Here is a 15,170-nt window from a genome sequence, read left to right on the forward strand (position 1 = left end):
AGAAAATGGCTCAAAATACCTAATGTTCATCAGCAATTTAATCAAGTGTCAAAGACAACAAACAGGAAAGCTGATTTGGCTATTTAATAGACTCACACATTAAAATTTTAAAAGCTACAAAAAGGAAAACCAAATAAGTTAGTAATATTTTGTTAGAAGAAGTGAAATACAAGAATATATCTCACTTAAAAAATAATTCACAACAAAGTTATTTTTTTAGTTTTGATTAAATGGACCATGGTTTTATAAGAAGTTAACAGTCTGGGAAGATGTGTCTTGTGGAGGGTATATGGAATGCTCTGTACTGTCTATACTACTCTTCTGTAAATCCAAAATTATTTCAACAAAAAAAATTTTAAAGTAAGAGAGCAAATGCAATGCAAAATAAAATATCGATTTAATACTGAATTTTAAAGCACAGTTACAGAAGACATTTTGGGGACAATGGACAACATTGGAATATGAATCAGACCCATGAAATTATTTAACCCCCTGAGAGGTGAAAAGATCATCATGAGTATGTAGCAGAATGCCATTCTTAGAAAAAGTATGCTGAAGTAAAAATGTGCACTTGTGTGTTTGTGTGTACACAGGGAGAAGATTGAGAAAATGTGGAAAAATGCTAATTGTTGAATGCAAATGAAGGGATTACATGCTTTTATTGTATAATTTTTAAACCCCATGTTTGATTTTTTTGCAAAGTAAAAAATAATGAAGAAACAAACAAAAATTAAGATTCTCCAAATTGTGCTGGTTTTGAACATGGTCTCATGTTAAGTGGTTTCTGATGATCTCCACAGTAAGACAAAAGTCAAACAAAGTATTTCCATCTAAAAATGAAGAATTTTCAAAGTGTTGGAGTTTTATCTTTTGAAAATATAGGAATTCAAAGCATTATGTTCTTTAAGTAGGTTGTAAGAATGAAGTAGAAAATGATGTCTATGTGGGTGTTGTATGGGACATGAAGAAATTATTCAGCATGAAAAACTCTCACCTCACCATTTGGTGAAAATCAAGCCTTGTACATGCATATGTTATTCAGAAACAGCTAAGATAATTTCCAATATTTATACTGGAAATATTTTTCCACTCTCTTTTTGGGGTAGTAAAAAGTGAGGCATTGGACTGCCTGGTGTTTCAGTAAAAAAATCGATGGTAGCTAAACAGAGACAAGACTTTCATTTTTCAGTCAAAACATTTCTCCAAGATGTGAGTGTTTGTGTGTGCACCTGTATGTGTGTGTATTTTAAACAACGCTTTTATAACGATAGCCATGACTATCTACTATAAGAAAGATATATATTTATATAATATTGTCAAATATATTGTTAAAAAATATCTTCTTTTGTCTATACTTTTAATTTTTATTGCAATTGCAAGTTTTTTTTTTAATTTCCAGAACTAACTCCTACAATTCTAGTATAATGAATCATTCTTCTAGGCAAGTTTTAGTTGTGAAGTGGAAAGTATTTCATTTAGTCAACACTTTACGATTGAGGTACGATTCTTCCTTTCATTCATGAACTTTAATTCAAATCGTGTTCCTTATGAAATATCACGCTCAAAGCATGGAAAATACAATTCCAGAAAATTCACAAATTTATTTACAAATTGAGTTTTACATTCTCTAGTACTTGTGACTGAAAATTTGCCAATTTGACTTTTACATCTTCTTACATCTGTTAAAATGAAGTGGGAAAGTTTCATACGACCCAGTAGTGGAAAGGAAATTAGTTGACAAAGAAAAGAGAATTGAATATTCACAGATGATATAACACTTTGTTTGAGGGGTTGGGGATAGAGCGGTAACCTAAATTTAGCAAGTAATTTACTCATATTACACAGATTCATCTCCCACTGATTTTTTGAGTCATTTCATCTGAGTAGGAGACAAATAGGAAACTTCTTTTAGATTCAACTGACTAATTGGAGAGCACAGTTTATTCTTTAAGTTCATTCAAGGCTTTTCAACAAAGGAGTTCTTCTCTAGTAAAGTACACGTTTTTTCCCTCGTCTGTTTTGTTTTATGTGTTTATTTTTTAAGTAATTTTTGGAATGTAGAGTGGAGAAAGAGACATGGGTTTGGTTTTTAAAAATTCTGATTAAATTTGGGCTACAGAAACAGTCCAAAAACTGAACTACTATAATGTTTTGCCTTTTTCTCATGGCTTTGCCACTAAGGGGAGACAATTTATGAAGGGCTCAATCTTGTGGAGGCATAATCTTTTTTCCAGGTGATTTCAGATCAGATCTGTGACCTTGGAGAGACTTTACTAGACTCGCTCGTCACACAAGAGGTTGACAGAGAACACGAAACGTACAACCACGTTTTTATATTAGTCATCGCTCCAGAACACTGCCATTACCTCTTCTTATGTTTCATGCCAATTGCCATTCTTAAAAGAGAAGTGCATTGATAAAAATATTTGTCACTGGACAAGAGATTTAACATAACCAAAGCTACATGACCATTTGACTTTGGATCTACAGAGGGTGACAAAAAATAACCCACCAGAAAGAATCTTTTAAAAATAATGATGTTGACACCGCTGTATCGGAAAGGGGAAACTAGTGAGTTTAGGCTGACATTGGAGGTATGAAGATGTAGCTGCCTAACTTTAATAGACAAATGGCAATCTCTATTGCAAATGTGCTGGGGGATATGAAGAGCAGCAGTAAGCTTAGAGATACAACTTATGAATACCCAGGAGAAAAGGAAAGGGGAGTGTTTTGAAATAGCCTAAGTGAAATACGATCATGGAATGGACTAGGGTTGTGTCAGCGGATAAGGCTGAGATATTTAGGGAGTATAACCTATAGGGTTTGGATTAGATGGAAATGATGGAAGAATGACTCATAGGTTTTTGGCTTGAGTTCTAAGTAGATGGTGCTGGGGAGAACGGAGGAGAAACAGATTTTAGGTCAGGGAAAATCAATAACTTTCTAGATATCTTACTTTTGAGATAGCTATTAGAAACCTAATAGGATACACTGACTATGCAGTTAGAGATACAAGACTGGAGCTCATGGTGGGTGCTGAGAGAGATTTAATTTTGGAAATCAGATAAATGGATGAACTCCCCTAAGGGAAATGTTATATGGGGAGAAAGGAAAATTCTTTTAAATTTTCTTTGTAGAGAATCTTCTGATATGTGGATAATGGCAATTTTATTTATTCATTTCCAATACTTACTTCTTTATTTATTTTTGTAGCATTACTGCACTCCTTTGAATTTCCAGGAAAATGAAAAGTAAAATTGGGTTTAATAGGCACCTTTGTTTGTACCTAATCTTAAGGATAGACTTTCAACATGTGATCGTTAAATATTCTTTTTTCCTCTGTTGTTTTGTACATTACTTGCCTTAGGTTAAGGAGTTCTTCACCTGTATAAAGCTATACTTTTTCTTTCTTTTTCTGTTTTTAAAATTGTGAATGGTTATTGAATTCTTTCTCAAATGCTTTTTTGTAACCATTGAAATGATGATAATGATTTCTCCTTTAACATGATGCTCTATTTCTAGAAAAATTTCAACTTTATGATGATATATTACTTTTTAAATACATTACTTTGTTCATTTTGCTAATATATTTTATATAATTTTCAACTATGTTAACCAATTAATTTAGGTCTGTAATTCTCATTTCTCATACTATACTTAATGTTTTGTATCAAGCCTATGTTAGCCCATAAAATGACTTGAGGAGATAGTTTTTCTATTCTCTGGAAAATATGTGCATGCAAAGAACTATGTGTTTTTTTAATGTATATAATAAGTTGTTTATAAAATATCCTGGGCAATTCTCAGTTACTATTCCTGGAAACAAAGATAATATAGATTTGTTAGGAGGATGAAAAACAGGCACTCCAGATTAATGATAATCATCGATTTGATAGGTACCAATGACTAGTGGTTGATGTGCTTTTGAGCAGTTTTTTTAAATTTTAACAACCCTATGGGATAGTTTCTCTTATTATCCTCATTTTATTTATTGAAGAAATCAAGCTTAGGGAGATTAAGAAGCCTGAGGTCATTCAGTTAATGTCTAGTAGAACGAAGATTTGACTAGGATGGTCTCATTCCAGAATTTGCAATATAAATCTCTTTACTTTGACAAATTTATCATAAAAAGGACAAATTGCTGGAAGTAAACATTGTTTTTCTGAGTCAATTTGAGTTTACTTTTTTCTTAGGAAATCTGTGGTATTAAAAATAATCAAATTATAGGGGCTGGCCCCGTGGCCGAGTGATTAAGTTCACGCACTCCGCTGCAAGCGGCCCAGTGTTTCATTGGTTCGAATCCTGGGTGCCGACATGGCACTGCTCATCAAACCACGCTGAGGTAGCGTCCCACATGCCACAACTAGAATGACCCACAACAAAGAACATACAACTATGTACCAGGGGGCTTTGGGGAGAAAAAGGAAAAAAAAAAATCTTAAAAAAAAATAATCAAATTATTTGTGAGATATATTTCTATGTTACTTGAATCTCATAATTTGCAATGCACTTGTATACAGTACAATGCAGATCGCAGTGTTGGTTTATATGCAGAACTCTCTTATCATAACAATTTTTCTGCTAAGGATTTTACTCCTTCTGTCTATCTCTAGGCTTACTATTTTTACCTTCCTCTCTTAGTGATATGAGTAAGAGCATATTTTCTCTATTGCTGAAATCCTGTCTATATGGACTTTTCCCCTGTGAATATGATCAAAGTGTAGAAGATTATTTTAATTATAATTAATAGTATAATAATTAATGTAAGAATTCCTTCAAATAATAGTGTAGCAATTCAGTAATTTACTTTAATGAATGCCTACAGTCGTTTTGTTCAGGATAAAAGGATCATATATTATATGAATGGTAGATCTTCATAAAGTAATAGTTGCTAGGGTGCTACATTGCTTTTGCTTTCCAATAGTTTATATACTTATAAGTCTAATTTTGAAGTTTTTCCTTTTCATCTTTTGAAAACATGAATTTATTTTTTAAAAATGCATAAATTATAATCATGGTAGTAGTTCCACAATTTAGGGTGAATTGAAGAGGCTATTTATTTTAAACAGAAATAAAAATATCTCATTTTACATCTTGTGATAATTGGAATTGTGCTATTAACAGTCATGAGAATACAAGGACAAAAACAATGAATATTATCAAGTAGATATGACAAGATTAAAGCAATTATTATCTTATTACAAACTATATTAGTTATCTATCGCTGAATAACAAATAACTATAAAACTTAGTGACCCTAACACAACCAACACTTTATTTCTTAAAGTTCTAGAGGTCTGCATGATTCTTGAGTTGGCTGGTGGGTAACTTAGGAGCTAAAGAGGAGGGGGGGTGTCCGCGATGGATGAGCATCACTTTCCACGTCAATTTCATTCTTACAGAGGCTAAATTAGGATTCTTCACTTGCTGGCTCTGGGCAGTGTTCCAATGAAGGGAAAACAGAAGCTGTATGGCCTTTTAAGGTATAGCTTCTGCAGTCATACGATATAACTTTTGTCAGTCTATTGACCAAAGCAAGTCACAAGACCAGCCCATATTCAAAGGTGGGAAATGCATTTCACCTTCTCATGGAATAAGCTGCAAAGTCACATCAGAACAGGACACAGACGCAGGGAGCATGGTTCACTGAAGACCATTATTTTAATAATCTACCACACAAACTAAGTGACAGCTTGATACACTGCTCTCTGAAAGGTAAACTCCATAATCTTTTTAACATCATGCTGAGATATAAAGTATATTACTGCATTGGTTTGAGAGTCTCATACATCAACCCAACCTATTCTTCATGGCAATTTAATGAAACTGGGATGCGTTCATCTTTTCCAAATATAGAAAGAGCTCCTCTGAGATGTTGTAATCTCAGCCATAAAAGAATACAGACATTATTAGAAGGAATTTCAGTAGATGCCATAAATGAGAAACATTAAGATAAACCATTGGCATAGAACTTTTAAACATTCCATTCGTTTCAATGGGTTTATCAAAATAACGGCAAGACAAGAATATGAAAGAGAATCAATGAAAACAGTCTTTGTCATTTTTTGTTTTTAAAAGTAGACTATTTCAGTGAGTGTAATCTACCTGTTGTGAGCATGTCAATGGCTTGCTAAAGAAAGAGCAAAGAACTAGAGTCTGTTCTGAATTTTAGTTTTAACACATTCAAAATTACAAATTATCTTCCCAAACTACATATTGCTTTAAGATCCACATTCAATACTTATTTATGGAGCACCTAATAAATTTCAGACATTATTTAATCCTCACTGCTAATCCCAACCAATGGAATAGCGACATCAAATATTTATGGTCATTTAGCAGGAGAGGAAAATAAGTCTCCGAATACTAATTTGCATATCTAAATCTTAAGTGGGGGCACTTGAATTTAAATTTGTATTTTTAGGACTTCCCCTAGTGTTTATGTCATTACTGCCTTCCTAAAAGTTTTATCATAGCAAGTCATTACCAAGTACGATAAAAATTTTGCAAAAATATTCCTTTTGCTAAATAATAAAAATAAGATAGCTTAGTGACGAAGTTCTTTTAGATAAATAATCAGTATTTCTTGAATGCTATTTACATATATAATAGGTAGTAGCAGATAGGGTATCTTACATGTATTTTTCCATTTAATTTCACAAAGTTGTTCACAGAGAAGGTACAGTTATTTTTAATTTTCAGTTTAGGACACAAGCTTAAAGAAACCCTGGCACCATCTCAACCATTTAAATCAGAATCTCTGTGATTAGTACTTAAAGGAATCTTCCAAAGAGATACTAAAATACAGCCAAAATTGAGAGCCGTTGCTTTAAGTTGCTTGTGATACATTTTTAGAAAAAACTGATGTCACTAGTAGCAAGGCTAAAAGATAAGATACAGAGCATATTGAGTGCCAATAATTTTATGGCTTTCTTATCATTGCTTAAAAATGTCTTAGCGTTCATAATTTTTAATTTAAAAATCATGTACTAATAAGCAAACATTTTAAGATATGCAGACATGTCTTCTGAAGGAAAGACATTTTGCTAACACATAGTTAAAATGATTTACATTTTAATGGCTTTTGAAGCTGCAGACTATTAAGGTGAAATATAATATTAAAAAACAAAGCTGTTATATTTGAAAAAAAAAGGTATACAAATTACTGCCTGGACCAAAATTTACAGTAGCATTTAAAAAAATAATAAAGTACCATTTTGCTGTTCAATTCCTGACATTTTAAAGTATACTATCATGTAATAATTACTTTAAAAGAAGTGCCTCCAAGAAAAACTCACATGTATCTTTTTCTTGAATTGTTTTTAAAATCTACCCCCAATTTAAACCTATTTAAATATACTTGAATATATTTTAATATATTACTCTGTTGCATGGTAAGTTTATATGTATATTAAATAATCTATAACAAAGTATTATTTATCTATGTGTAAATTCTAAGCACAAATTAATAGATGAGCATTTGAAACCTGTGTCTCTACTATGCACAAAAATATCAGTGCTAATCTATGTATGCTTACCAAGCTATCCGGTAAGTTTAGTTGCTAAAATCACCAAATTATATACACAGGTAAAGATTCACACCAAAATATTATCTTCTCACATTTGAAACTGAATAAATTCTCTTATAACGAGTAGATGATAAGAAAGAAATCCTTCTATTCCACAGAATCATGAATATATTAAGTTGTCACTAACTTCAGAGAAATAACTCTTACAACCACAATGGGAGTTAGAGGAAATTCAAAGTATCTCATTCGAGATTAAACTTACCAGCGAATTTGATGTGGAATTTATTTTCAGGCTTTAATATCTGGACATACAGAGGACAATTTGGAGCAAAATCTTTTACAGCCCATGCTCTCAAAATTGTTTGGTGGTCCTGAAATGATAAATATCAAAATACCATGAAATAAATTGGAAAATTTATAATATATAAAGAAAAAAATCATCAATCTTTGTGTTAAATGGTCACATCCACAATTTAAAATTAAACATAAAAAATAATTCATTGTGAGGACTTATTTTTAAAGATACTTCTTATTTCTGTGGAAGAGACTAACCACACAGAATCCAATCAGGGCTAATTACCAGCACGGAGAAAAGTAGCAGAGATTAAGAGAGGAATCTCTTGACAAGCTCCAAAATAATTTTCCCACAAAATAGCTGAGGATCAGAAGCCTTCAGAAATGCAGCACAACTGAAAGTTTGTAGTAACAGTTTCCATGAAAAAAATACAGATTTATAATAATTTTAACAAGGGCATGATTACAGTGACCATATATATAGAGAACACATTACTTTACTTTTTTATATAACACTAAAGGTAAAAGGATTTTGACTTTGTATGTGTGTGAGTGTGCATGCATGTGTGTGTGTGTGTGTTGGAGGAGATCAACAACTTTCAGATATCAAAAAATATCGAAAAAGTTTCAAAAAGAAGATGCTAAGACTTAGAAAAGAAGTGAAAATCATGCTTAACATGAAATCTTACAAGTTGTGTCACCCCTAAATTATTATTTATCAACTGACTATATCAAAGCGAATTATAAAAGAAATATGCCACATAGGTAGCTCACACATTTTGAAAAAAGAAGCAAAAACATGTTCTAGGGTAGCCCTGCCCACATAGTAGCCATTAGCCACATATAGCTGTTTAAATTTAAATCAATTAAAATTAAGAATTCAGTTCCACTGTCACACTAGCCACATTTCCAGTGTTCAAAGCCACATGTGTCTAGTTCAATGCTATCTTGGAGAGTAGAGATATTGAGCATTTCCATCATCACAGAAGGTTCTACTTGACAATGCTGTTAGGGAAAGAAAAGGAGGATTAAAAACAGAGGTAGATTTGAGAGATTGTTTATATACCAGGTATTTGGTTAAATATTATTCTGGCAGGGTGGGAAACCCCAGAAAATGGACAGGCAGAGAACAGAAATCACAAATCCCGTGTATAAATTTGTACAACATTGGCTGCCCTCTGAACCAAACATGCATGGGGACAGAATAAAAGCAATCTCAACTGAAATTTGAACCTCTGTCAGCTGATACAGTTTGCATTTTGAGTTGAATGAAATTAACTCCTTGCTTAAACAAGAGCATCCACATTCATTGGAAGAATATAGGAGCATCCAAGCCTCTACAACATAAAATAACATCCAGAATACACTGCAAAATTATTCAACAGATGAAGTGCCAAGAAAATGTGACCTATTTTCAAAGGAAACAAACAAAACAATATCTAACAGACATTAAGTGTCTAGATGATGTAGATGTTTGAATTACCAGACAAGGGCTTAAAGCAGTTACTACAAGTATGATCAATGAGGTAAAGGAAATAACGTTCACAATAAATAGAAAAAACCAGCATAGTATTAGAAAATATTTAAAAAATTAAGTGAAAAGCTAAACTATCTGAAAAATATGCACTGAATGGTCTTTGAAGTAGAATGGAGGTGCCATAGGAAAGAGTCAGTGGACTTAATCATAGATCAATAGAATTATCCAATTTGGAGAAGAAAGAGAAAAGGGATGGAACAAGGAACAGAGTTCAGGGGCTTGTGGAACAGGGTAAAAATGTCTTAGATAATGTAATTAAATTCCTGGGAAGCAAACAAAAGAGAAAAAAAGGGCAGAAAATGACTGGAAGAAATAACGGCTGGAAACTTCCAAATTTTGTAAAATACATAAATTTACAAGTTCAAGGAGCCCAGCAAATCCCTAATGACATAAACAAAAAGATCACCACAGCTAATGACGTTATAGTCAAATTATCAAAAACTAAAGCTAAAGATAGTATTTTGAAAGCAGCCAAAGAAAAACAGTCGTATGACCAAGGACTCTGATCAGAAATCACGGAAACCAGGCGACAATGGAGCAATGATGCCAGACAGAAAGTTAGAACTTCAGAAATCAAAGAAGAGTATCAAAAATGGTTAATATTTGCATGACTATAAAAGACAATTGTGGGGTTTCAAACGTATGATGATAACTGACATCTGAAAACTACAACATCCAGGATAGTAGAAGAAGAATAAATGCAAAGTTTCTGACTTTAACAAGTTGTACCATATTAACAGGAAGTTCACTATGAAAAGTTATGGCTGTGTATTTTAGTCCCTGTAACGGCCATTACAAAAATTTCAAAAGACAATTCTAAAAAGCCAATCAGTTTATTAAACTTGAACTCCCAAAAGAAAAAAAAATCAAATAATAAAAGAAAGTAGAAAAGAGGAAACAGAGGAACAAAAATCAGTAGGGAAAAGCAGAAAGCAATTTAGTTAGACCAACATCCAATCGTATGAGTGATGACATTAAATGTTAATGGATTAAATACTAACACATAAAGAATATCAGAAGGACAAAAAAAGTAAGACCCAACTCTAAGCTGTTTAGGAGAGAGGCATTTTACATATAAAGTTACTAACAGGATAAAAGATCTAAATGATAATGAGAAAGCAAACAACCCCTTTTAAAAATGGGCAAAAGATCTGAACAGACACCTGACCAAAGTAGATACACAAATGACAAATAAGAATATGAAAAGATGCTCAACATCATATACAATAGGGAATTGCAAATTAAAACAAGAATGAAAGACATACCTACTAGAATGACTAACAAATAACTAACAAAACACTGACAGTACCAAATACTGGTGAGGATGTGGAACATTAGGAACTCTCGTTCATTGTTGATGGGAATGCAAAATGGTACAGCCACTTTGGAAGACAATCTGCAGTTTCTCATAAAACTAATATAATCTTACGCCATGATCCAACAATTGGCGCTCCTTGGCAATTACCCAAATTATTATTTTTTTTGGTTGAGATAACATCCATTGCTGATTTTCCTCTTTTTTTTTTTTTGCTTGAAGAAGATTAGCCCTGAGCCCACATCTGTGACAATCCCCCTCCAATCTGCACATGGGAGGCCTCCACAGCATGGCTGACAAGTGATATATGTCCTTGCCCAGGACCTGAACCTGTGAACCAGGCTGCCGAAGGGGAGCACATGGAACTTTAACCACTCAGCCACTGGGAGGGCCCTACCCAAATGCTTTAACCACACAAAAACCTGCATTTGAATGTTCACAGCCACTTTATTCATAATTGCAAAAACTTGGATGTAACCAAGATGTCCTTCAACAGTGACTGGTCAAACCATGGTACATCCAGACAATGGAATATTATTCAGCAATTGAAAAAAGAGCTGTCAAGGGGCCATCCCAGTGGTGCAGGGGTTAAGTTCATGTGCTCTGCTTTGGCAGCCCCCAGGTTTGCCAGTTCAGATCCTGGGCGCAACCTATGAACCACTTGGCAAGCCATGCTGTGGCAGGCGTCCCACACATAAAGCAGAGGAAGATGGGCATGGATGTTAGTCAGGGCTAATCTTCCTCAAAAAAAACATAATATAACAGATCAACATTTGCTCATTAATTGTCACAAACGTACCACACTAATGCAAGATGTCAATAATGGGGGGGGAGGGGATGTATGGGAATTCTCTATATTTTTTGTTTAATTTTTCTGTAAACCCAAAACTGCTCAAAAACAGAAAGTCTATTTAAAAAAAAGTAGGTGGGAAAAGCTAAGCTTCAGAGTCATAAATCTTGGGTTCTAATCTCACTTCAGAATTTACAAACTGTGTGAGTAGAGAAAAGTTACTAAACAGATCTGATTCTCGCTCTTCTAGTTTTACTGGACTCACGGCAACATGTGACATGTAGGGCACTGGCTTCTCCTTTGGCTTCTCTGACGCCATGGCCCTGGTTGTCCTTTGACCTTCTCATCCCAAATGGAGCTCATCTTCCTGCTGGTCATTATTCCTTTTCCCAGACTCCAAATCCTGTGCTGCCCCGTCTCCCTCACCCCTACATTTAGTCAGTTCTCAAGTTGGTTATGCCTTCTAAATATTGCTCTAATGTCCACTTCTCCCCAGCCTCACTGAGTCCAGATGAACTACTGTCACTTCTGGCTCGGAGTAAAGGCAACAGCCTCCAAGCCAGCCTATCTATCTCGTTTTATATAAATATATATTTTTTTTACTAATTTTTGATCTGATCAGATTCATTCCCCTTTCGAACTAAAATATGATCACTATATTCGGCTGCTTCAAATCCTACAGTGGCTTTCATTACTCTTAGCATCAAGTCCAAACTTCTTAACAGGGCCTGCAAGATGCTTTATTAAAACTGTCCCCAAACTACTGCCCCAGCCTTTGGACTCTTTATTCCGGTGACAATGCCGTCTCCACTTTTGAGCCTCCGGGACTTCTGATATGACAAGATTTGTCTAGAATCATTTGTCACGTACCCTAGGAAGCTCTTTCTTCTACTCAGGTCCATGCTAGTTGCCCCCATCGTGTTCTGTATTTGCTCCACTTAATTGATTTTTAAGTTGATGCCCACTAAACTGTAGGCTCCATGAAGACAAGGGCCGTGTTTAATATTTTACTCACTCTGAGCCCATCCCTAGCAACTAGCTTTCATTCACATTTCACAGATGAAGATGAAAAACAATAGTTACTTCACAGGGATATAGTGAGCATTAAATGAGATAATATAAAGAGCATTAGGTGCACAGACAGCATAGTAAATATTTCAATTCAGTGGATAAATAGATGGAATGAAGTGCTTATCCGAAAGGCCCATAAATCTTCCTGGTTTTATTTATGCATTGTGCTCCATTAAGATATAATAAACATCTATGATCCTGTGAATGGAGAATTAAGGATAAAGGAAATCAGAATGTTACGGCACAAATGTCACATGAGCAATAGATAATAAAACTGGCACAGAAACAAGATTTTTAATTCATTCTTCTAAAAGCAGAGGATGATATTGATTTTTCTTTTTTTACTTTCCTTGCTGACAAATTCATCCTTATATCACATACTCAATTATAACCAAAAAGTAAAAGTATCGACGGTGACAACTTTGGAATAAACAGCCTATAATAATAAAACAAGTAACAAAGAGTATTATCAAATCATCCTAGGTGTCTACTGCTCCTGTGAAAACAGAATATTTTACCTCAAGTCAGTTTATCTATAAATCGAAATCAGCTAAAATGTTTCCAGAAAATTCAATACTTATAATTTGAAATATCTAAAAGTTATTTGTTGACGTTCCAAGGATTTCAAATAAAGCAGTTTACCTACGGCAGAGATTTTTTTTAACTGAACTCCAAGTGACCCATGAAAGAACTCAGACATTGTAGATGAAATTTTATACATGAATAGTCTCCTCCATGAGAATTTCTAATTTTCGTTAGATTCTCAGATAGAGTCTATGACCCAGAAAATGCCAAGACCTTGGTCTGACCAAAGGGCACTTTCAACTGAATTTTCAATTTATAAAATACATCTGTAGCACTTAGCATAAGATAGACTTATTTTTTATATTTTGAATATATTTTGCTAACTTATCTATTGGATGCTTAATATTTTAGGATCACTAATAAAGTAAAATTGAATTATGAAACTTAAAATAATATATGTAAATAAATTTGCTCCCAACTTATAGGCAATCGAACAAAGCAGACACAACACTTACTTAATAGTTGTGTGTATATATATTATCATGTACACATAATAATATATATATTTATAATCCCATGGGTCACTGAGGCTGGTCTTATTTCTTTTTTTGCTCCTCTTTCTTTTTGTTTGCACTTCAGTTTGAATAGTTTATACCGTGCATTCCTGAAATTTACTGATATTTTCCTCTGCAGCATCTAATCTACAGTTGAGCCCATCCAGTGGCATTTTCCGTTTCAATATTTTATTTTTCAGCTCTAGAATACCTTTTTTTAAAAAATAGTTTCCATTTCCCTCTTCAACGTATTCATGCTTTCATTCATGTTCTTGGGCATATTTCTAAAGTTATTTTAAAAGGTTTGGTAATTTCATCTTTTCTGTCACGGCTAGATCTTTTCATGATGACTGATTTTTTTTTTTTTCCAGGGTTATGAGAGACTTTTTTCTGCTTCCTTGAATATCTCGTACTTTTTTATTTGAGGCTGGGCCTTTTGAATGGTACATTGTTGAGTCTCTAAATTTTTTGTTATCCTTCCAAGAATGTTGAGTTTTGTTCTGGCAAGAATCACTTGTGCAAAGCTTTATCCTTTGCAAGCTTGTTTCTAAGCTCTGGTAAGCTATTTTTAGAGTACTTCTATTCTAGAATGACTTTACCCTACACCTATAGTGTGCCTTTCTCAAGTCTCTAGTGAACATCTAGAGTGTTAGACAAAGTCTCTACTTTTTTTGGTCAGAAGTCTACATTTCCTAACCGCGCACCAGATTTGGCTCTTCTCTTAGCATCGCCCTGGGAGTTGTTCTCTTCCTAATTACTGTTCTCCACCTGGTCTCATGGAGTCTCATCCTACACCCATGTGGCTTAGTATTCAGCCAAGTCTCAAGGGCACCCCTATGCAGATTACTGGAGCTTTTTCATGCATGGCTCTCTCCTCTTGGTACTCTGCTCCGTACATCCCCACTCACTCTCCCGTCGTCTCAGATCTCTGTCTCCTCAGCTCATAAACTGCTTGGCTTCACTTTTTCTGCACCAGAATCTGGTAAATGCTTCCAGGTAGAAAGCAGAGTAGGTTTGAGGGCTGATCTCACTGGTTTCCTTCCCTTCATAGATCAAAGTCTTGCGCCGTCTGTTGTCCAGTCTGAAAATGATTGTTTTGTATATTTTATCCAGTATTTAAACATTTGTGTTGGGTTATTCCTGTCCTAACTACTCCTATATGGCTGGAAGCAGAAGAGTTTCCTAGTTTCTTCTCAAACTTGTTTCAGGCTTTAACTACCCAATATTACATCAAAAACTGCATCCTTTATGGCTACTAATGACTTTCACATTGCCAAATCCAATGACCATTATTCAGGCCCAACCATCTGAAACACAATTTTCACTTAATTTGCAGAGCCCCCCTTTCTGCTGGATCTCTTCCTTACTCATTTTTCTGTCTTTGCTGAATTCTCCTCCACTTCATGACTTCTAAATAACGGGCTGCACCTAGCTTCCCTCTAAAAACTCCTCCTCACTAGTTATATGCAATCTCTGTGGGATCCCCCAGTCCTGCGGCTTTAAATTACATCCACACATTTAGCACCCCCAAATTTACATCCTTGTTCCCGAGGGC

At 34.3% G+C, this 15,170-nt stretch overlaps 1 protein-coding gene across 2 annotated transcripts in view; it reads right to left on the reverse strand.

Moving 5' to 3' along the window:
• The window catches only part of KCNT2 (potassium sodium-activated channel subfamily T member 2), a 346,988-nt gene that overhangs the window by 171,854 nt on the left and 159,964 nt on the right, over positions 1-15,170 (reverse strand). For both annotated transcript variants that reach the window (XM_046679418.1, XM_046679417.1), the window contains exon 13: positions 7,792-7,900. In XM_046679418.1, the coding sequence (XP_046535374.1) occupies positions 7,792-7,900 (109 nt within the window). The remainder of the gene's footprint in view (positions 1-7,791; positions 7,901-15,170) is intronic.

The sequence above is a fragment of the Equus quagga genome, chromosome 12 (genome assembly GCF_021613505.1).
Source record: "Equus quagga isolate Etosha38 chromosome 12, UCLA_HA_Equagga_1.0, whole genome shotgun sequence".
Lineage (NCBI taxonomy): Eukaryota > Metazoa > Chordata > Mammalia > Perissodactyla > Equidae > Equus > Equus quagga.